The 23,730-nt window shown below is 40.7% G+C and overlaps 1 protein-coding gene across 3 annotated transcripts in view; it reads left to right on the top strand.

Moving 5' to 3' along the window:
• Positions 1 to 23,730, top strand: part of SH3RF2 (SH3 domain containing ring finger 2) — a 138,036-nt gene that overhangs the window by 67,025 nt on the left and 47,281 nt on the right. For all 3 annotated transcript variants that reach the window (XM_089504332.1, XM_089504468.1, XM_089504396.1), the window contains exon 5: positions 2,778 to 3,077. In XM_089504332.1, coding sequence (XP_089360458.1) covers positions 2,778 to 3,077 — 300 coding nt within the window. The remainder of the gene's footprint in view (positions 1 to 2,777; positions 3,078 to 23,730) is intronic.

The following is a 23,730-nucleotide window of genomic DNA, read 5'->3' on the forward strand; positions in this document are numbered from 1 at the left end:
TGCTGCATTGCAGCAGCATGCCTGCTGTAAACAAGGCAATAAAGCTTGAGCTGGGGGAAAATGGGATTATTTTCTAGCTAATCCTGCCATAGTGCTGTGTGTCTGTGTACAACTGGCAAGATAAACAGCAGTTGCTTTCAAAATCCTTTGCTGTGTGTGAACAGCACACAGCATGCATGAACAGCAAAATAGAGGGGGGGAAAGGCACAGCATATAAACCTTCTTCACCAGCTATATCCATTATGTTTTTAAAAGCATAGATATGTAAGTTTGGCCACCAAAATGTCCCAAAAGGTGGAGGCTGGTGAAAGAAAAAGTCATCCTTGGATGCATTTCGAAGAAGATTTTAAGTGATCTCTAGGATCAGAATGTTTCTACTTACTTACGCGAGGCTTGCCTGATTTGGTGGTTCTGCTTCACATGTGCATATTGTTGTTGTCATTTTTTAAATGTGGATAGAATGCCCTAAGATTAAAAGAGTTTGGACAGAGGCCTTGGATATTATGTCTAGTATAACAATAAAAAGTTGACCTCTGTCCAACCCTTTTATCGCTATCTTGATATGTTAGGAATAACAGTAGGTTGGCAGATTTTCATTGAATATATCCACAAACAGCAAGGACAATTGCAACCCCCATGTGGGTAACAAGTTTTTTGGAGAGACACAACTGATATTCTCTTCTTTCCTTAGCAGACCCAGAAGACCATCGATAGTGGTTGATATGATTATTGTGAAGTGACTTTGTTTGTTGGGTTTGTGTTTTACTGTTATAATTTACATAATAAATAATTTTTTTAAAAAATCTGAAACATGTTGACAGTTTTCCTTTGTGTTGTAGGAACATGTAGGGTTTTAAAATGTTGTTTCTGTCTCTGGTACCAAATTTTCTTTTAAAGACTTCATGCCTAGGAACATGCATACTTTGTTAACTGAGGTGCTTTTTAAATAATATTTTTTTTGCATAAAAATATTTTTCACCAACACACACACACACACACACACACGTATTTCTCACAGAATAATGACATGCAAATTTTGGGTGAAAACTGCACAGAATTCTTGCTGCTCTGTTATTTCACAACCAATCTTCCTCAATGTTAGGAAACCCATTTTTCTGCCAGGAACGAATACTGTAATGTGAGTATTATTTCCATCCCTAATGCAGAGCAGTTTGGCTGAAGCTGGAACTTTTTCAGACATAATATCATAATAATACTTCCTCAGCAATTTTTTAAACTGAAGATGCAACTTGTGAAAAATATAACCACTACTGATTGGCATGGGCATACCTTCTATGGAAAAACCCTTCTAGACTCATTTCATTTGGGGAAGATCCTGTGAATTTGGGGACTACATATCTGTAACTTACTATGTCCTACAAATATTTAAAAATTCTTAAGCAAGGAAACTTTTTAACATAGATGTATGTTCTTTCTGTTTTTAACTTTTGTATGTTTTTAAATCAGTTTTATAGTGTTTTATTTACACAGTTTTACAATGTTTTAATCTAGTGTTTCTTAATATTTTTGTGAACTTTTTGTAAACTTTTTAATATGTTATGGAAGCTGCCTTGGGTCCTGGTCTGGGAGAAAGGTGGCGTATAAATAAAGTAAGTAATTAAAATAATAATAAATTTGAAAAGGTAGTTTAGTAGTTTGAGTGTTGGATTAGGATACTGTGAGACCAAGGTTGGAATCTCCGCTTGGTCATGGAAACCCATGAAGTTGGGCAAATCATATTCTCTCAGCCTCAGGGGAAGAGAAGGGTGAACCACCTCTGAAAATATCTTTTCAATAAAACCTCATGATCAGGTCACCTTAGTGTTGCCACAAGTCAGAAATGGCATTGGAGGCACGTAGCAACAGGAACATGACAAGCCACATTGGAAATGTATTTTTTGTAATGCGTTACCTTTTATAACACTCCCCTAACATGTTCTTGCATCTTTAACTACTAGAATCCCATAGCCCCTGGCTGGGAGATTCTCAAGAACTGCAGTCTAAAAATAGTATCTCCAGCCTCTGGTAGGTCCTCAAAAATTACAATGTAAAGAACCATTTTGATGTTCAGCTTCCACAATAAACTCATACCACTCCTCCCTCATGCACATAAAGGCTTGTTAGCATGTCAGCTAAGGGGTCTTTCATACTACAATCCTCCCTCCATTCTTGTGGTCTTCGGACTTGCATCCCTCGTTTATGCATGAAGGATGAACGAAGGGAGATTGAATGGGAAGTGGCTGGATGCTCCCATGTACCCACACCTATATTCAAGCCGATGGGGCTTGAATATATGTGAAACTCCATTTTCGCGAGGGGATCCGGAACTGATCCCCCACAAAAAAGGAGGGGCGACTGTACACAGTTATAGTGCTCTATTCCATTTTAACTGCTACGGTTACATCTTGCAGAATCCTAGGGTTTGTAGTATGATCAGAGGCATTAGAGGAGTTCTCTGGGTGAAGATTCTAAGTGCCCTTTCCTAAACTGCAAATTCCAGCATTCCATAAGATGTTGCCATGGCAGATAAAGTCACAGTGAAATCATAGTGCTATAACTTTTAGCATGAAGGGATCCCAGCTAGTCCAATGCTGCAGTGGACCAATACAGTATCAGTTCCTTTTGGAGCACTTTGGTGGTATAACTGTGTATTATGAAAGGGCCCAAAGATACTCAATCCAGCAACGGCTGCAATTTGTCTGAATTAGGAGGTGTGTGTGTGAATATTTGTGGTACTAATGACAACATAATCTCATTGCTCTTTTCTTTTCTTCCAGCCAAATACAACAGCACGGCAGCTCCTTCAGAAAAGTTACCAATCCTCCCAGCTGAAATGTGCCTCACCTTTTCGAAAATCCTTGCCCAGAGCAAAAGGCATGGAGTCCGAATCAAGAAGAAAAAACATGAAGCAATTCTCTATCACAACAGCCTTAAATACACTCAACAGGATGGTCCATTCACCCACAAGACGACAGAGCCTGGATATCAGCTCTCCTGTGCTCATCAGTTCTAGCAACCCATCGGTATCTACCCAGAACTATGAGAAAATAGAATATCCATACAGCACTCCTGTCCAGGTAAATCCAAATTCTCTTTCCTCTCTTTTTGGCACTACTTTTATGGGAGATACTGGAGGCAGTGAACAAACCATAAGCTTAAGAGCAGGCTTCTGTTTGGATATATTTTTGCTTGACAGGCAGCAACTTGAAAAGCCCACCTTATCTGCCACAGAAGCTTTCTTCTAGAAAAGATTAACTGTGGTATCTAAACATTTCTCTCTCTTGTGGTTGAAAAACTCTGTGCTTCAATGTAAAAGCTGCTGTAGCAAACTTACTGGGCTGCCTCAAATGAGGCCCAGAGTGCAGCTGTTGTTGCTTACAGATATGTTTATATCTCATGGAATTTGTCAATCATGCTTATTTTTTCTTTATAAAAAGTGTGCTCTCCAACTTAAGCGTTCAAGTCAGTGAACAAAAAAGACACAAATTCAGAGTCACACACTAAAAGTAAAAGAAAATCAAGACTGGGTGTAAAATCAACAGCAGCCAGCTAAAACCTGGGGGAAAATAAGAGAATTTTAGCTATTAGTGGAACATTTTGGGGCCATTCATACTACCTTTTAACCTGGTTTTGAAATCGATTCTTCCACATGAATTTCCGATTAATATCTTTATTATCAATATATATAAAACAAACAAATCAATATGATTGAAATAATATTACCTCAGTTCCATATCACTACATTATCTTACTTGACATTATAGTTGTATACAACTTAAGTCTAGATCCTATCAGTCCAATATTATCCAGTTCATCTTCTTTATCCGTTACCGATCTTAAGTACAGAAATATAATTAATGAGCCTAAATACATCCTTGCTGATCCTCACTATTCGAATCATTTTCTCAATCACTATTAAACTCTTATTATGTTATAACTCTTCGTTGCATAACACTCCTATATTAATTTAAACATTCTCCTTATATCAACATGTGCTATATATTACAAATGTATTGATGTACCAGCATAATCTTCTGTTTCAAACATTCTTTCCCTTGTTCTATACATCCGTCATTTATTTCTAACATAATGCACTACAATCTTACATTCCACTTCTTATTCACATATTCTTCAAAAGGTGTCCAAATGTTACTTTCATAATCCTCGTCCTTCAGTAGTGCAGTTAGCTTGTCCATTTCTTGGATTTCCAAAACCTTTTGTATTGATTCATCTATATTAGGTAATTTTTTAACTTTCCAATATTTGGCTAGGAGTATCCTAGCCGTTGTTACAAAATATAGCATTGTTTTCCAATTTATTTTTCCGGCTCTGCCCCCATAAATGTGGTCATATTAAGGAGATAGAGTTCCGGTGTCATAGGATATTTAACTCTTATTATTTTGTGTATAGTATCGTGTATTTTTTTCCAAAAACATTTTACTTTCACACAAGACCACCATACATGATAATAACTTCCCTTTACCATACCACACTTCCAACATTTATTTTCCTTTGTGTTACACATCTTAGATAACCTTGCCGGCGTCAAGTACCATCTGTTCATAACTTTCAAATGATTTTCTTTCAAATCTTGTGCAACCATGAATTTAGCTGTTCGTTTTCCATTATTTTTTCCAGTTTTCTAAGATTATTGGATGTCCCACATCCTGTGCCCATCTTGTCATATTTAATGTTATCATTTCATGTTCTAAGTTTCTTGATAGCAATAATTTATAAAATTTGGAAATCTTTCCCTTATCTGTATCCCAAAATATTTTGTCTAATTCGTTTTGATGTGTCTCCAATCCATCATTTAATAAATCTTCCTTGAATTTGGATTTAATTTGCAAATATGTAAACCATTGAATACTGATTCCACAGTTTTCCAATTCCTCTTTGGTCTTTATCTCTATTCTCCCATTTTCCGTCCTTTTAATTAGATCCTTATATCTTAACCAAATTTGTTTCTTTTCCCATCTACTGAACAAGGCTTCTTGAGCGGAGACCCAATTCAGTATTTTAATATAAAACATTGTTTTAATTAATTTCCATATTCTTAGCAAAGGCTTTCTAATTGAATGATTTATGAAATCTTTATTAATCAAATCTTTACGGTACCATAAGTATCCATGCCATCCATATCTCTTGTTGGATGATTCAATGTTTAGTAGATTAGTGTTTTCTAATCTCATCCAGTCCTGCAGCCATAATAATCCAGCTGCCCAAAAATACAGCTTCATATCCGGCAGGGCACATCCCCCATGTTCCTTTCTTTTCCGTAGTACCTGAATTTTAATCCTTGCCTTCCTTCCTTTCCATAGAAATTTATTAATCTCCTTTTCCAAAGCCAAAATTATTTTGTCATTATTAATAATGGGCAAATTTTGATAAAGATACATAATTCTTGGCAGTATATTCATTTTAACAGTATTTATTCTTCCTAACAGTGACAGTTTCAACTTGCTCCATCTTTGCAAATCCTTTATGATCTGTTTCCATACTACTTTGTAATTGTTTTCAAATAGTTCTATATTCTTATTTGTTAACCAGATACCTAAATATTTTGCTTTTCTTTTAACTTCAATTCCTGATTTTAATGTCAATTCCTTTTCTTCAACTACTCTCATATTCTTTGTTATCAATGTAGATTTACTTTTGTTCAACTTAAATCCTGAAAAAAATCCAAATTCATTCAATTCCCCTAAAACACGATCAATGCAAGTGTTCGGGTCTTCTAAAATTATGATCATGTCATCAGCATATGTCCGAAGTTTGTAGTCAACTCCCTTAATTTTGGTACCTTTAATAGTCTTGTTTGCCCTGATAGAGTTATTCAATACTTCCAAAACGGTAATGAAAAGCAAAGGGGAAAGAGGGCAGCCTTGTTTCGTACCTTTTTCTACATTAATGTAATTTGTCTTTTGTCCATTTATTATAACTTGTATTTTCTGATTAGAATATAATTGGACAATATTTGACAAACAATTACAACCCATCCCCATTCTCTTCAGAATCTCAAACATGAATTTCCATCGCAAATTGTCGAAAGCCTTCTCAGCGTCGACCAGCATTAACGCCATCTTTTTGTCATTATGTTTAGTATAGTGTTCTATTATGTTTAAGATAGTTCGTATATTGTACCTTAATTGTCTCCCTGGCAAAAATCCATTTTGATCTTCATGTATGATCTCCATCAGTATTTTTTTAAGTCTATTTGCCAAAATTCCAGTATATATCTTATAATCTATATTTAAGAGTGCGATGGATCTATAATTGGTGGGTTCTGTTCTATTTTTACCATCTTTTGGTATGAGCGACACATTTGCTAATCTCTACGTTTGAGGGATTCCTTCCTCTGCTATATTGTTGAATACTTTGCCTAACTCCTTTATGATGTCTTTCTCAAAAGTTTTATAGAAACAGGCCATATAGCCATCAGGCCCTGGAGCTTTGCCCTCTTTCAATGCCTTTATCCCCTTTGATATTTCATCTTCCTGTATAGGTTTTTCTAATTCCTCAATCTGTTCTTTTGACATTTGCCTTATATTTTTCCTGTCAAGATATCTTCTTATTTTTTCGTCGAATTCTCCGTCTTCTTTTTTTCTTTATATATATTTGTATAATATTCCTGAAACACTCTTTTTCTATCTTCCTGTTTTGTTATTATTTTTTGTCCTATCCTGATTTCATTAATCATTTTTTCTGTTTCTTTTTTTAATTTGTATGCCAACCAACGTCCCGATTTGTTAGCTCCTTCAAAGTATCTTTGATTGATTCTTATTAGCTTTTTTTCCAGTTTCTTCCGTGTTTTGCTGCTGCATTTTATTTTTAAGTATTATATATTGCTTTCTCAAAGTTTCATTATCCTTGTTTTTCAACATTTTATCTTCCATGGATTTTAACTCCTGAGTATCTCTATTGTATTTTCAATCTTTCTGTCTTTTAATTTCAGCTCCTTTTTAAATCAGCATACCTCTCATGACTGATTTAAATGTGTCCCATATGATCTTACTTTCCATTCCGATTATGTTATTTTCCTTTAAAAAAAAAATTCATTTCCTCTGGCATAGCTTCCACAAATTCCATGTGAATTTCATATTGGGCCCGATTCTGTCACAATCCATGTTGAGGCTTGCACAAGGAAATTCCCCTTAGTGCAGGCTATCGAGATTTGGGCTAAAATCCATCTTTTCTGAAAAGACCCAGGTTCCGCGAAATATGAACTTGCCCTCGATCATGATCGGGGCAAATTCAGGGAGGGATTCAGGTCAGAGGGCAGGCAGAGGGCAGAGCATTCCCTCCCCTCATCAGAGGGGAGAGGGAGGAGGAGGAGGAGGAAAGAGCCGAAGGAAAAAGGGGAATCTGGAGGAAAGGGTGACAGGAGGCAAAAAGGGAAAATCAGGGTGACTGACAGGGGCTGCAAAGGGCTATCAGAGGGAGGGGGTAGTGGAGAAAGTGATGGAGGGGGAGGAGGAGGAGGAGGAGGAGGAGGAGGAAGGAGCCATGGGAAGAAGGGAGCCATGGAGGGCATGGAGCAGGAGGAGGAGGATGAAGGAGCCAGGGCAGCTCCCAGAGGGAGGGGAGGGTCAAAAGGAAGGAGGAGGAGGAGGAGGAGGATTGCCAAGGGAAATTGGGCTGTGAGACCAAGCCAGAGGAGGGATGTAGGGAAATCAGGCTGTAAAATCAGGCTTTTATTTTTGACAATTTATGCACATGATTTTTTGGGTGACATGTCTGTGTGCTTGCTTGTGCTACTTTATTTCCTCTTGCTCCTGGATTATTATTATTATTATTATTATTATTATTATTATTATTAGTGTTATATGAGGATGCTACAGTCAGAATGCCTGCGCTGCATTTCCCTTTTATTCCCAATTGATTCCATGGGTCAGTTGGAACTGACAGGTCACTCTCTCTCAGCCTCATTGGAAGGCAATGGCAAAGCTCCTCTGAAGAGAATGTAAGCAGGAGGAAAGGGGTCAGTTCAGTTCAGGTCAGAGGCAGGGCATGAACGGAGATCATATCAGGCACCTTCCCCCCTTTTTTTATTTTTTAAAATTATTTTTGACAAAATATGTGCATGCTTATTTTTGCTTGAGGCAGATAGATAGATAGATAGATAGATAGATAGATAGATAGATAGATAGATAGAACGTGGGTAGCTGCTGCTGGTTCACTTTCCCTTTCATTTGCTTGCTCCCAGCAAAGGGGAAATGTTACAATGGGCAAGACTTGCGAATGGAATGCTACAATTCGAATGTTACATTTGTTGCTCTTGTCAATTTGGCCAATTGGCAAAATGATACATGCTTTTGCTACTGTCTCTAAGGAATTCAGGGGTAGCCCTGAATTGCTTTTAAAAGCCAAAAAGAATGCATGGCAATCGCATCCTTTTCTGGCATTTCCGAGGTGAGGAATTTATTATTATTATTATTATTATTATTATTACATGTCTAAGAGGCATTCTGGGGTGGCAAGTAGTGGGGGATACAGGATGCATTAGCTTGCATTTTGGGGTTGAAAATGCCCACAACCCAAACACACACACAAAAAAAGAGGTTTTTAAATTTGACAAAATGTGTGCATTTTGGTGCATTTTGTGCCTGGCTCTTTAAAAAAAAAAGGAGGGGGAAAAGCACACTTCCGATACCCCAATGAGTGCTGCAAACATCACCTATGACGATCGCCTGATTGACAACAGGCGCCTTCATGGTAAACCCTGATTTCTGAAGAAGACATTTGGGTTAAAATGCCCCTCTTCTTGTAGTGAGCACTTACTAACGGAGAGATTCGGGAGGGGGCTCCCTGAATCTTCCCAGTTCCTTCAGGAGCAAACCCACCAGTGGGAATGGGGCCATAGAGAGGTATCATCCTAAGATCCCATAGATGAGTCCCACAGAAGAAAACGTCTTACTCCTCTGTCATATTACCTTTATAAAAGGTATACTGGAAAGCCGGGTCTCATTTGCTTATCAAAGAGCTTTTTGGTTGCTACTCTCAAAAGCCCCCTCCCTAATAGGAAGTCTGTATGATTCTCACCCTAAAAGCATAGGAAAGATCATATGTACAGAGTCTGATCTTTCAGTGAAAGATAGACTCCATGCCTGTGTATACTGTCTACACAAGGCTATTCAATGTAGGTTCTAGAAATGAATAAGAACCACAGAATGGGCACTAGGGAAATACTTCAGCTTCTTCTGGACTTTGAAGGAAAAAAAGTGCTTTGTTTTGATGATGACCACTGGCAGAGGCAATTTTCTAGCCACCAAATTATTATTTTCTTAGCTTGAATCCATGAAGGGGTGTCATCACAGGGTGCGGACCATGCCAGGTGACACTTGAGAGGAGGTGAACACCCAGAGCAGAGAGTAATCATTCATCATCCCAAGACCCCCCCTGGTTGCCTATGCCATCCATTGGCTGCAGCTACCTGTGGGTCTGGCAAGGCTGATAGTCAGGCTGGTCACAGGCAACTGTATCAGCCACAGACTCTTCCCCTTTCATCAAAGGAAAGGAGTCCACTGCTAACATTACCTCCCTTTACTACTTGGTAATCAGTACTGTCAGACCCAGAGTGGGCTGCCAGAGGTCAGCAACACCCCATCCCCACCAGTGACTGTTGTTGGAAGGGGCTGCCTTCTGAGTCTTCTAGCCTTCTAGTAGGCTGCCTTCTAGACCTGGTTGGGTTCTGGCCATGGCAGAAGTGGTCTGGGGCTGGCAGAGGGATTTGGCTGAGGGGTGTGCCAGGCAGCCTGGAGGATGACAGCATGAGATACCACACTGTGGTGACACCAACCCTAATGGCATCATATGGGTATCAGGCCACCAGAATATCCTTTTTAATACTGAATTGCCAATGTCACTGTACCAATCATTATCTTCTCCATCATCCCCAGCATACAGAACATGATTGGATGGCTGGCTGTGAAACCATCCATCACCTCTTCAAAAGGTAGTGGTCCCTAGATTCAGTCTCCCAAACAAGTGATTGGCTCATTCAGAGTAAACAATACATACAATATATTGGGGGCAGGGAACCTGTGGGCCTCCAGGTATTGTTGGATTACAACGTCCACTAGCCCAGAGGCCACAGCTACTGAGGTTGATGGGAGCTAGAGTCCAATGACATCTGGAGGGTCAAAGGTTTCCCACTATTGCATTAGGAGATGCATGCCTAGATCCAAAATTGGGAAGGCTTTATGCTGGATTGGTGCCACTTAATGTAATTTGCAAGGAACAATGCTGAACAAGAACTTTAGCACTTCCTACCTATAACAGATGTTCAGCAATGGCATCTGTTTGTTGAGTTTTCCTTGCTTAGAAGTCTACAAAAGGCTAGATAGATTACATCAGCTTTCCCGAGTCTCATGCCCATGCTGCAGAAGGATAAATTACATGTTCCCAATTTTATCCTGTATTAGTTTTCACTAGGTGAATCATTTGGATTCTTTTCAGTTCTGCCAGACTTCCGTGGAAATTAAATTCCATTGAAATCAATAATACTTATCTAAGCAAAATAATATCTCAGGTGTTGGGCTCCTGTAGAACCAGATCGCCCTGTTATGTAGCTTCATTTACCTCATCATAAAGGTTAACTGACTAAGAGCAGAAGTGTTAACCAACACAGGAGCCCAGTCTTTCTTCTGTATCAGTGCTGGTGTTTTATTCTTAAAACCAGTAGGCCAAGAAATAATAAAGATAAAAGACTCAGTTTAAGAATACTGTGTCAGATGAAGCAGGGGAGGGATAGGAGATAAATCACTAGCTTTAACAATGCTCATGAGACAACATACTATCTAAAAACTAAGGCTTTTTATTTACTTATGCATTGTTTCAGCTTCCATTGAAACTGATTGTCCTATCTCATGAGTCACTTGAGCCATCAATGATTCATGAAGGAGGAGCAGGAATTAAGGACTTTCTTACATTTGTGTTTCTATTTGTTATTTTGACTAGACTAGAATAACTGAATTGGGAAGAATCAATATTAAAAGTGAATGCAGTTAAGGCATAGTCTATGAAATTCTATTTGCATACCCCTCCAACTAGCTTGATTTGGAAGGGACAGTCCTAATCCCCAAAAGGGATGAGGCACATTTAATGTGGCATCTAGCCAGAAGCTGGATGACGAGCAGACTGGAGGGTGGATCCTGGTGCTACAATGACTTGCAGGTTGTAGCAACAAATCAATTAAGCCCTGGAAATTATTGTAAGATGCTGTGTTAATCGCTGAACTAAAGATTTGAACACAGCCCTTTCCTCTTGCTTGTAGGTGAGACCATTGTCCCTGGAAAATTTGCAGCCTTATCTCCTGCCTGGGAATGACCCCTGCAAACTAGAGAATCAAGGTCAGGCCCTGAGATCTGGCAACCCTACCATCTGTTTTGAACCTTTTGAAAACCACTGGCAGGTTTCTTCTAAAATGTATGCAGGGATGATTTTTTTCTGACCAGCCCCCATTTTTTTTAATGATTTCCATATAATGGCCAAGCACTATGCTTTTATAACATGCTAAGAAGAGCTGGGGAAACAGACTTATCCTCTCTCTGCTTTTCTCTTGATAGTGCTGTTCATACATGCTCAGTAAGAGATTCAGGATAATACTGCTGTTTATCTTGCCTAACGGAGGCTAAAATAGGATTGATTAGATTATAACCCCACTCTTTTCCAGCTCAAGCCTTATTTACATTGCTTACTGCTATCATGATGCTGCAACTTGCCACTCAGAGTTTGTTTCCCAGTCCTCCACTATCCCCTAGTGCCAATGCTGCTGTAAAAATTCCAGCTAGACAGAGGATGAGAAATAAAAGAGGACTTTTCCAAAAGGAAACTTCACTGTCAGAAGCTTTGTTGGACCAGCAGTAGCAAAGAGGCAGTGTTAGAGGGTGAATCAGGAAGAGTATAGAAATACCCATTCCCAACATGTGTGGGTTAGGTAAGACAGTAGCTCCAGTAACTGCTCTGTAGTCACACTCTCTCAACCTCAGCATAAGGCAATGGGAAACCTCTTCTGAACAAATATTGCCAAGAAAACTCTTTGATAGGTTTGCCGCAGGATCACTATAAGTCAGAAACAACTTGAAGGCACACAACAACAACAACAAAAATGGTACAGTGATTTGAGTATTGGACAATGACTGTGGAAGCCAGGGTTCGATACCCTACTAGGCCATAATTAGCTTACTTGCTAATTAGCTTACTTGCTGTTCACCGCTATGATCTTTGGAATAGCGGTATATAAATAAAAAACAAATTATGAAAAACCCCTGGGTGACCTTGGGCAACAAGTAACACTCTCTCAGCCTCAGAGGATGAAAATAGCAAACCCATTCTGAAGAAACTTGCCAAGAAATCCCTGCGATACCTAAGTTGGAAATAAATTGAAGGCAAACCACACACACACAGAGGAAGCATACTATTTTTTAAAAAAGACACTATATTAAAGTGGAAGTTGTGCTTCATTTGAACAGAATGTGTTGCATGACTTCTGTTCTGTAGTCTTCTTCTCCACCCAGATAGTTGAATCTACATTAGTTCATACAAGGCTTTTGATCCAGTGGAGGCTTCCGTGAGTGAAACGTGTGTGCACGCACGCACATGCACAAAATTTCCACTGATTCTATCTTCTATCTGCATTTCTATTTAGCTTCACCCCAAGTCCATTCCAGGGGACAGCAGGACTACCTACACAAAAACAAACACCACATGCTTTCCACATTCAGAAGCCTATACTGTACTAGACTAAAATGACTTGGACAAAAACAATTGTATGTAGTGCTTTTTCTTATCAGACATAGTACCAACCCTGTGACAATTCTGGAATGCCCACTTGAAGATGGGCAGGTGAAAAAGACACGACAAAGGGAAAAATAGACGGGAAACTGAAGTTCCCTTCTCTCCCTATTTAGCTGACATTTAAAAGGCCAGGGAATTATTCAAGTTGCAATATGGCAATACTACCTGGGAGCAAGAAGTTGAAATATATATGTCAAGGGCATATTTTCTCACCTTAGAGGTGTTAACAGTGCTGCATTGATTGCTTTTTGTGGGGGAGGCACTCTGCTTATGCTTGGAAGATTTTTGTCTTTTTTCACTGTTAGCATTAGAAATAGATCACAGTCCTTAACAAATAATAGACAAGGCTCTCATTTTGGTATCCAATAAGCAGCAAAGCTTCATCCTCTGAGGCAACTCACATCATGTTGCATTTCTCTCACAGAAATTCAGAGGATTCATGGGTCAGCAGATGAATACGGGAAAAACCCAACTGATTCCCAAAGAGACACATAAGTTAACAACAATCCAGAATCTGGCTTGCAATTAAAGCTGATTTTATGTATTATTCCTCATAGGCACAATACAAGTGCTTGAACAGTGAACAGAGAGAAATAGAGCATTAATTTTGTTTGTAGTTGATGATGATTAATAACAATTTTAAATATCCTAACCCCACCAATTACTTGTATAATCATTAAATATGGGGAAATAAAATCAAAATTAAGAACATACAGGAGCAAACATTTTGGTTTCAAGCACCACATGCAAATAAAAAAAAAGGAAAGCATTTTCTCAGCTTCTAGCTGTGATGCATATCTCCATGGAAAGGCAGTTCCAAGGTGTGAGGCTTCCATATAAAAAGCTCTACCCTTAGTATCTGTCAGCCTAACGGCACTCCTTGCTCAATCTAAGAACCAAGCCTCTAATGCTGTTCTTAATGCTTGGGCCGGGTTGGCTCACACAGGTGAAGTGTTTCCAAAATGTGGAGGTTTTAAAGCCAAAACCATCATCTTGGATTGAACCTGAAAATAAATAGGCAGTTATTGTAACAGATACGGAATTGAAGTACTGTACTATTATATGAAGTATTATTATTATTGTTATTAACCTTTATTTATAAAGCGCTGTAAATTTACACAGCGCTGTACATACAATCTTTTTAATTGGACATTTCCCTGCCCTTGGGCTTACAATCTAGAGAGACACGACACAGAAGGAGTATTCTCTTGTAATATTTGTTTTCAAGGGCAGTCTGGGAACCTTTCACACTGCACAGTTTTAGCACTGTAATTCCACTTACAATAGACTAGCCAACATGGCATAGTGATTTGAACATTGGACTACGGCTCTGGAAACCAGGAATCGATTCCCAGGTCAGCCATGATGGAACCCACTAGGTGACCTTGGGTGAGTCACACTCTCTCAGCCTGAGGAGAAGGTAATGGCAAATCTCCTCTGAACAAATCTTGCCAAGAAAGACCAATCATAGGTTCACCTTAGGGTTGCCATAAGTTGGAAATGACTTGAAGGCAAACAACAACAAATTCCATTTTAACTCCCTTGGCTTTAACTGCCTTGGCAACCTGTGGCATCAGAGGAGCTCCTTGGCTGAGAATTCCAGAGGTTCCTCCCTAAACTACAAATCCCAGGATTCCATAGGATAGAGGCATGACTGTTTAAGTGGAATCAAAGTGCTATACTTGTGCAATGAGAAAGAATCCCTAGATGTAAGCAAGATATATGTCAAGGTAACTGCATCCTACCCAACCCGCCCCAATTTTAGCCAAATCATGCACTCCTCTATAGGTTTGTGTAAGGAGGATGGCACAAGTAGTAAACAAGCCTGCACACCCAACTCAAGCAGGCACAGTAATCAAAAGGGAATACAACCATAAGATTAGAACCACACTACTGTTTTTCTGAAACTCATGGAAGTACAGTGGGACCTTGGTATCCTGTGAGGTTTGGTTCCAAGACCTCCCATACACATGGATACCAAAATCTGTGCATGCTCAAGTCCCAATAAATATATATATTAATATATATTTCATGCTATGGATGGTTGAAGAATCCATGGATACAGAGGGCCAACTGTGTAACAAACTAGAATTAATAACTTTATTGCACATGACATCTAGATAGGAAAATCCACAACTAATCTGTATGTCTGACAATGGCAGAAAGGAATACTTGGGAGTGATAAAAAGATAACATAGCAAAGTAGCCAGATTGTTGACAGAGATACTGCTGACCTCTTACAACATTTTGACTGACACATGCAGCCTGACAAAGCACTTCACAAAACTCAGTAATTATATGGCAAGATGTGCATATTTGCTGGAGCTGTGTCTAGCAATGTCTATTCCTTTACATAATTCAACTTAATTTTTTTAAAAAAATATTTACTTATTACAATAGTTTAGAACATTGGTGAGGAACCTGTACTGCCCTCCAGATGTTGTCAGACTCCAGTTCCATCAACACATGAAAGCCTGGCCAGCATACAGAATAATGGAAGTGCTCATTAAAAGTCTAAAATCTAAAGAATTTTCAATTCAGCTAAAATTTAAAAGGGACATGTAAAAGAAGTGGAAAGGGGGGGGGGGGGGGAATCACCAAAGAGACATTCAAATTAATAACCAGCACATGTAGGGAGAAAGTCAAAAAAGCTAAAGCACAGAATGAACTCAAGCTTACTAGGAAGGTTAAAAACAACGAAAAGGGTTTGGGTGGGGTTTTGGTTTTTTTGGGGGGGGGGGAGTTATGTGCATAGCAAAAGCAATAATAAGGAAATGCTAGGGCTGCTGCATGAAGAAGGTGGTAAAATACTATCAGAGGACAGAGAAAAGGCAGAATTACTCAACATCTTTTTTGCGTCAGTCTTCTCCTTAAAGCTCAGCCTGGGGAAAATAGAGCAGATGATGCAGTGGGGAAAATGCAGCACAGAATAGGCAAATACAGGAATAACTGTCTTCTTGTTGTGTGTCTTCAAGTTGTTTCTGACTTATGGCAACCTGAAGGTGATTTTCTTGGCAGAATTTGTTCAGAGGAGGTTTGCCATTGCCTTCCCTTGAGGCTGAGAGTGACTTGCCCAAGGTCACCCAGTGGGTTTCATGGCCAAGCAGGGAATTGAACCCCGGTATCCAGAGATCAGGGTTTGATTCAACACTCAAGCATAAAAACCCACCGGATGACCTTGGGCAAATCACACACTCTCACCTCAGACAATGGCAATGGCAAAGTCCTCGTGAAGAAACCTGCCAAGAAAACCCTATGATAGGTTTGCCTTAGACTGAGTCACCATAAGTCAAAAACTACTTGGAGGCCCATAACAAAATAACTCCAGAGTCGCTGTCCAACATTCAAACCACAATACCATGCTGGCTACTTTAAATAAATTTAAGTTTCCAGGGACAGATAAACTACATCCAAGGATATTGAAAGAACTGGCAGAAGTAACCTCAGAGCCACTGGCAATGATCTTTGAGAATTCCTGTAAAACAGGAGAAATCCCAGCTGACTGAATGATGTCAAATGTTGTCTCATCTTCAAAAAGGGGAAACAGGACCCAAACAATTACTGCCCGTCAGCCTGACATCAATACCAGGAAAGATTCCAGAGCATATCATTGAACAGATGGTCTTTAAGCCCTTAGAAAGGAATGCCATGATCACTAAAAGTCAACATGAGTTTCTCAAAAACAAATCATACCAGACTAATCTTATCTCTGATTTGGGTAGAGTTACCAATGTTGTGGAAACAGTATATCATGATTTCAGTAAGGCCTTTGATAAGGTACATCATGATGATCTTGCAAACAGGCTAGTAAAATATGACTAGACAATGCTTCTGTTAGGTGAATATGTAACCGATTGACCAACCAGACCCAAAGGGTGTTCACCAATGGCTTCTCCTCATCCTGGAGAGAAGTGACTAGTGGGGTGCCACAGGGTTCTGTACTGGGCCCAGTGCTATTCAACATCTTTATAAATGACTTGGATGATGAAATGGATGGCATGCTTATCAAATTTGAAGATAACACTAAATTAGAAGGGGTTGCTAATACCCAAGAAGACAGATTCAAAATGACCTTAACAGATTAGACAGATGGGCAAAAACTAACAAAATGAATTTCAACAAGGAGAAATGTAAGGAACTACACTTAGGCAGAAAAAATTAAGTGCACATGAGTGGCAACAGTACATGTGAAAGGGATCTAGGAGTTAGTACATCACAAGCTGAACATGAGTCATCAGTTTGGTGTGGCAACTTAAAAAGCAAATGATTCTAGGCTGCATTGCCCCAAATTCCTGAAAGTTAGCCAAGCTGGCTAGAGCTTCAGGGATTGAAGTCCAAATACCTGAAGGACCAAGGTTTGGGAATCACTCATCTAGATCAAGGATCTATACTGCTTTGGTCAGACCTCACCTGGACTACTGTGATCAGGTCTGGGCACCACAATTCATGTGGGATATTGACAGGCTGGAACATGTCCAGGGGAGGGCAACCAAAATCATAAAAGCTCTGGAAATCATGGTCATCATGTTTGAGTATTAGAAAAGATGTCATATTGAAAAAGTAGCAAACTTGTTTACTGCTGTTCTGGAGACTAGACATGGAGCAATAGATTCAAATTAAAGAAAAAGATATTCCACCTAAACATTAGGAAGAACTTTCTGATCATAAGAGCTTTTTGACAGTGGAACACAGTATCTCAGAGTGTGGTGGAGTCTCCTCTTTTGCAGTTTGGTTGACCATCTGTCAGGTGTGCTTTTATAGTGTACTCCTGCATGGCAGGGGGTTAAATTGGATGGCCCTTCTGGCCTTTTCCAGCTGTATTTGAGGAACTCCAAATTCTCCACCTCTGTTTTAGAATAAAGATGAAGGGTGGGGGAAGAGGAAGATACTTATATTGCTGCACAGTCACTTCTGGGCATGCAGACTGAAAATGTAATAATAATAATAATAGTAGTTCTGGCAAATTCATACTTTTAAAAAAGAAAAGCAGCAGTGGGTCTGTTCCCACAGGCTAGGCTTCTGAGGCATGTAGCAGTTCTACATGAGTGCAGCTTCTAGGGGAAACAGAAAATAAATGAATGCACGCCCTGCCTTCCCCCCTGCCTAATTCTCAATTGGAAACCACTGCCCTTTCATAGCAGATCCATTTGAAATACCTTGTTTTTTCTTCTATGCCTGGATCAGACTCAAGGCACCAATTAGCCTTGAAATAATACAAAGAAAATTAATGAAGGCTGATTCTTTTTTAACTAACACATTTGGGGGCTAGGGTGGCCTGAAGCATTATGTTAGAAAGAAAACAAACCCACTAGCAGAATTTAGACTGTAACTTGGTGGGAATTGGGGTGGATTATAAGAAAGGATATTGAAGCTAGCAAAAGTTGCCAGTGATTTTTTGGCTGGAATCCCAAGTTTTAACAGCTGCATAAAATACTGCTATTCAGCAGACATCGTTCTGTGTCAGAAAGTGCTTCACATGAGGAATATCCGACTTGCACGTTTTTCTTAAGTTCTGCCAAGAAAAGGTTGCAAGGCATAGGATGGGTAGACTCTGATGCTTCTGTATCTCAGGTGAGCAACCTGTTCACTTCCAGATGTTATTGGACTGCAGTTTCCACCAATTTCATTTAGTGTAGTGATGGTGAGGGATGATGGGCATTGCAGTCCACCAGTATCTAGAAACTGCTCAACCCAGTTTTAAATGCTTGCTCAGAATCCCAGCTGCTTGAAAGATGAATAAGGAAGCTCACATCCTGGAGGCACCCAAGAGGTGTTTGGCCTTCAGTGCATTCCTAAGGTTGGGGTGTGGACCAGGTAAATTGTTCTCTGTTCTCAGATGAGCAGGGAGCCTGTCAGTTTTTCCAACAGCATAACCTGAGACTGACCATGTCAATGCCAACTTTGTGGAATGGGCTCCTTCAGTTCTTTTGAGAGGTTAGTTTTTCCTTTAATAATCAACTGTTGATTTGTCAAACAAAAACTTTGTCTTTGGTCTTTAAGAAAAGGGTATGGTAATTTTGCTGCTGGTACTAATGTTTCAGCAGGGGGTGGGATTGTACGGTCAGAAATGGTTACAAGTTAAATGAGGAACCCATTTTCAGAATGTTGGTTTAGTTCTGAGCGGACCCATATCTGAACTCTCTTTACATAGTATTATTCATACCCCCTACCAGATTGCTTTGAAACTACATTTGTTTTTGGACCGGGGTGGAGGCAGGACTTTGTCTAGGGTGAAAACTGGAGAAGGCTCTTGTATCTATAGCAGTTGTGTAGAAGAAATAATTTCAACCAGTATTGTTTAACGAACAGTCAGTGATGAAATTGTCTCCTGTATACAGCCATTAAAAATAGAGGAGCCCTCTCTCGTTTTCAGTCTGGTAGCCAGTGTGGTGTAGTGGTCTCTGGAGACCAGGTTTTGAATCCCAGCTTGGTCATGTAAATCCACTGTATGACCTTGGGCAAGTCACACCCTCTCAACCTCAGAGGGTGGCAATGGTAAACCCCCTCTGAAGAAACTTGCAAAGAAAACCCTGTAATAGACTTGCCTTGTTGTGGTGGTGTTGTGTGCCTTCAGGTCATTTCTGACTTATAGCAAACCTAACATGGGGTTTTCTTGGCAAGATTTGTTCAGATGAGGTTTTCCTTTGCCTTCACTTGGGGCTCAGAGCATGCAACCTGCCCACGATCATAGAGTGGGTTTTACAGCCGAGCTGGGAGTTGGGTATCAAACCTTGGTCTCCAGAATCCCAGTCCGACATGCAAACTACTATGCCGCACTGGCTTGCCTTAGGGTTGCCATAAGTCAGAAGCAACTTGAAGGTACATAACAACAAAGTGCTAGCATGGTCTATATTGCCTTGGAATGAGCAACCATGGTGTACACTGAGCTGCAAGAAAATACAGAGAAGCTCAGTGCAAGGAAGCAGGATGGAGTGCAACCACATCAAAGCTGCTCTACAGATTACTTGGATAAGAGTTGCTAAAGCCTACAGCAGAGATTGTTACAGCTCAGCGATAGTCTGCTAGCAAGTGAGGATTTCTAGGTTATTCAGGTAGGCAAGTGTGAGAGCAGATCTCACCTTACTATAAACAAGCATTTGTGGATTACCCAGGCTGACAACTGGGGACATAGTAGATTAGATGTTTTGGGGGGAACTGGAAGCTCCCAACTCCATATTTCTCTTGCAAGCAAGGGCCCATTTGGAGGGGACTGATGACTGTTTCTGACTTCTCAGCTAGAGAGAGGAATATGTCTCTTGAGGGTTGGAACATGTGATTTGAGAAAGGATTGAGTACTTCTTTTGTCCACAGATTTTAGCTCTTTAAAACTAAAAGCTTTCTCTAGCTGAAAAAGCAAAGGAGCAGTCATTAGGGGAGAAATGGCTGCTGTGGGGATGCTGGACACTTCTGTCTCCTTTTGGCTGACTCACCCATGAAGAACCTGTAGCCTACCCAAACATCTTGGCATATATGGGTTGATATGAGAGGTACATATCAGACGGTTGTTTTGTTGGACTTGAAATTGTAGCAGCCCTAGTCAGTATAGCTAATGGTGAGAAATGCTGGGAACGACCATCCTAACAACATCTGGAGGGGCACATGATTCCTCCTTGTGGCTTATATGTTTGTCAGGATAGCCTCTGGTTTGGCTTTTAGGATGCCTGCACAGCATCCAGGGCAATTTGCAAGCCTGGATGCCGCACCTCCTCCCAAGCTTTGGGGCAAAGCACACATAAACAACAGCCAATTAGCCACACCCGATGTTTTCAGACAAATGCAAGAACATGATGCTTCTGTAAACTCAATTGCCCATAATTTGCATGCAGACTAGTGGGCATTTGCTGGTACCTTGTTTGAGTGTGTCAGATTTTAGACTTACTATCTTCCAGTGGTGTGTTTTGAAGCATTTATTCATGTATCCAGTAAACATAAATAAAAATGGATAAAACATGAACATGAAAGTTGAGTGTGACTCAACTGTGATAGTAAAAGCAGCTAAAAGAGTGGGTCAACAAAGGATTAACTGGAACTCTCCCTCCCAAATTGGGACAGTTGAAAGGTGTGCCATTCCAGTGCCTGCTATTCTTTGTCAAGTACCCCCAACCCTAGAGAAGAACTCTGACTGCAATACATCTTACTCTGTCATGAAGGAAGAAGTCTGTTTGGAAGGAGAGCCCATCATTCTGACCTGTGTGTGTGCATACAGAGCAGTTTCAAATGGAAAACACACTTGGAAACCACTTCCCAGGTTGCATGGAACTTGCATCTGAGAAGAGGTGGGAGTTGGGGGTCTTTGTTCTGTTTTGTTTTGTTCTGTTGTTGTTGTTCTTGTTCTTGTGTCCTCCAAGTCATTTCCAGTTTAAGGAACTCTGTAATGGAGTTTCTTGGCAAGATTAGTTCAGGGGGAGCGGTGTCTCCCTCTTTCTGAGTGTGACTTGCCCAAGGGTTTCTGTGGCTGAGTGGGGATTGGAACACAGTCCCCAATGCCCTAGTCCAACATTCAAGTCACTACACTATATGACTTAGGTATATGACAGTGTATGACTTATGGCAACCCTCTTCTATGGTTTCCTTAGCAAGAATTGTTTGGAGGAGGGTGCCATTACCTTCCTCTAAGGCTGAGAGAGTGTGATTTGCCCAAGGTCACTCAGTAGGTTTCCATAGCTGAGTGAGAACTTTAACCCTGGTTTCCTAGAATTTGGGTCCAACTCTTAAACCATTTACACTAATGGCCTAATTCAAAGATTTGTGTTTGTCTCAGCTTTTATTATTGGCATCTTTCATAGGCTATTCTACTAACCTGGGTTCATACCCTTAGAATATGGGATATATGCAGCCCCCATATCCATTTTGTACACCATACCACCCCAAACTCCCAGTTGCATTTTTTTCAGGTGATAAGAAAATCATTCCCAACATTCTCAAGCATTACTTTGACTGGTAGAAATAGTTAAAACACCCTAACTCCCAACCCAGACTCAGATCACCCCAAAAACGTGAAAGGGTAAATTGAAAATAGACATCTGGTCACTTCAGGAATTGATTTTCTACAATTTTTTAAAATGTGAAAACCAGGAGTCTGCCATAAGAACACAAGGGAGAAAATTTGTCCCCTGTTCCAACTGCTCACCCATGCTTAGTTTGAAAGGGACTAGATTCAGGACTGGTTTTGGAGGTGGGGAGGAAATACAAATTACTGGATAGGAAAGGTATAAGTATTATGCAAGGTTTAGTTTCTCATAATCTTCAAGGTGCTTATGCAAATGTATGTAAGACGAGCATATTGAGTGAGATCAGCTGTTCCACATTCCACATGGGGGAAGTCTCAAAAAAACAATTCACAGGACCAGTGCTAGTTATTTTAACATGATTTTTGTTTGTTGTTGTGTGCCTTTAAGCTATTTCTGACTTATGGTGACCCTAAGGGGCTTGACAGACCACCCCAAAAGGGTGGGCTGGAGCTGCCCGTTTTTTGCTCCTGAGGGACGCCACAGCAGCCAAACCATGCGGCACCCCTCCATACCAACGAATGCGCCATTGGCGAACTGTCGCACGTCAATGATGTGAGAGTGATGCCGCGACATGCAGATGTGACACCACACTTGCATCATCATGGCGGCTCCCATGGGGACAGGAGGCTGCCATGATGGTGGGGTCTGTACGGACTAGGGTTTGGGAGCATGCTGTTGGTGTGCAGTCCTGAACACTACAATCAGCGCCAGTATTTCGCTTCCCATCCATCTGTCTCAGGCCTAAGGCAAACCTATCATGGGGGTTTCTTGGCAATATTTGTTCAGAGAGAATTTGCCTTTGCCTTCCTCTGGGGCTGAGAGAGTATGACTTGACCAAGATCATCCAGTAGGTTTCTATGGCCGAGCAGGGATTTGAACCCTGGTCTCCTGAGTCCTAGTCCAATACTGTCTCAAACCATTACACCACACTGTGATTACCCTATCAAAATGCTATTGCTACATTTCAGCTTTTGTTTCAAACCAAGGGGATTATCAGACAAGGGATGTCCCATCCCTGTCCTATCATGTTCCTGTCCTTCCCAAGGGATCGTGGGAAAGACTTTTGGACGGGTTACAAACCGCCACTTGGGACGTCCTCAGGACGTCCCAGTTTAAAAAAGGGGCGTCTCTTCCAGACGCCCCTACTCCTGTTACGGACTCTGTCCGTAACAAATGGCAGCGGCCGTTCCACACGGCCGCCGCCATCTTGACGTAACGGACGCTGTGCGTCCGCACGTCGTGCGGCGCTAATGATGTCGTGAGTGTGCCATTGGCGCCTCGCAGTGTCATTAGCACGCTGCCAGAAGAAGCTCCATTTTGGAGCTTCTTTTTTGCTCTGTAAGGGAGCCGCGCGGTTTGGCTGCGGCAGCTCCCTCATGGAGCAAACAGCGGCAGACCGCCGCAAAGCGGCGGTTTGTAACCCTCCTTGGAGGGGATTCATGCTTATCCCATCTGGGAAGCACAAATGATGGTGATTGTGTGAAAAGCTTTCAGATGAAGTCACACAGATCCCATCATTATCCCACCATTAACCTGTCATTAAAATGACATTGGCTGGCATTTTGCATTAATGGAAGTTTGCATTAATGCAATTCCGCTTTAATGACAGGTTAATGACAGGATCGATGCTATGATTTGAAAGCCTTTCACTCCATTGCAGTCACGGATGGGTTAAGAACAGGATAATAAGGGGGAGCAATCCCGTCCCTATCCTGTCCCTGTGTGAAAATCTCTCAAAGCTCAGCTTTCTAGCCGTTGTTGTTTCAGGGACATGCCTGAAAAGATGACATTTAAATCTCCCTAGCACGTGCCACTTAAATCTCACCATTATCGGCAGGAACTCGTACTTTCAAGAGGAGGAGGGCTCTTAACACATAATTTCTTAATCTTTGGCCTTGGCAGGCCTTTTGTTTAATTAACACCA

The sequence above is a fragment of the Sceloporus occidentalis genome, unplaced genomic scaffold, assembly GCF_023333645.1.
Source record: "Sceloporus occidentalis isolate IW3139 unplaced genomic scaffold, rSceOcc1.0.p SCAF_1, whole genome shotgun sequence".
NCBI lineage: Eukaryota > Metazoa > Chordata > Lepidosauria > Squamata > Phrynosomatidae > Sceloporus > Sceloporus occidentalis.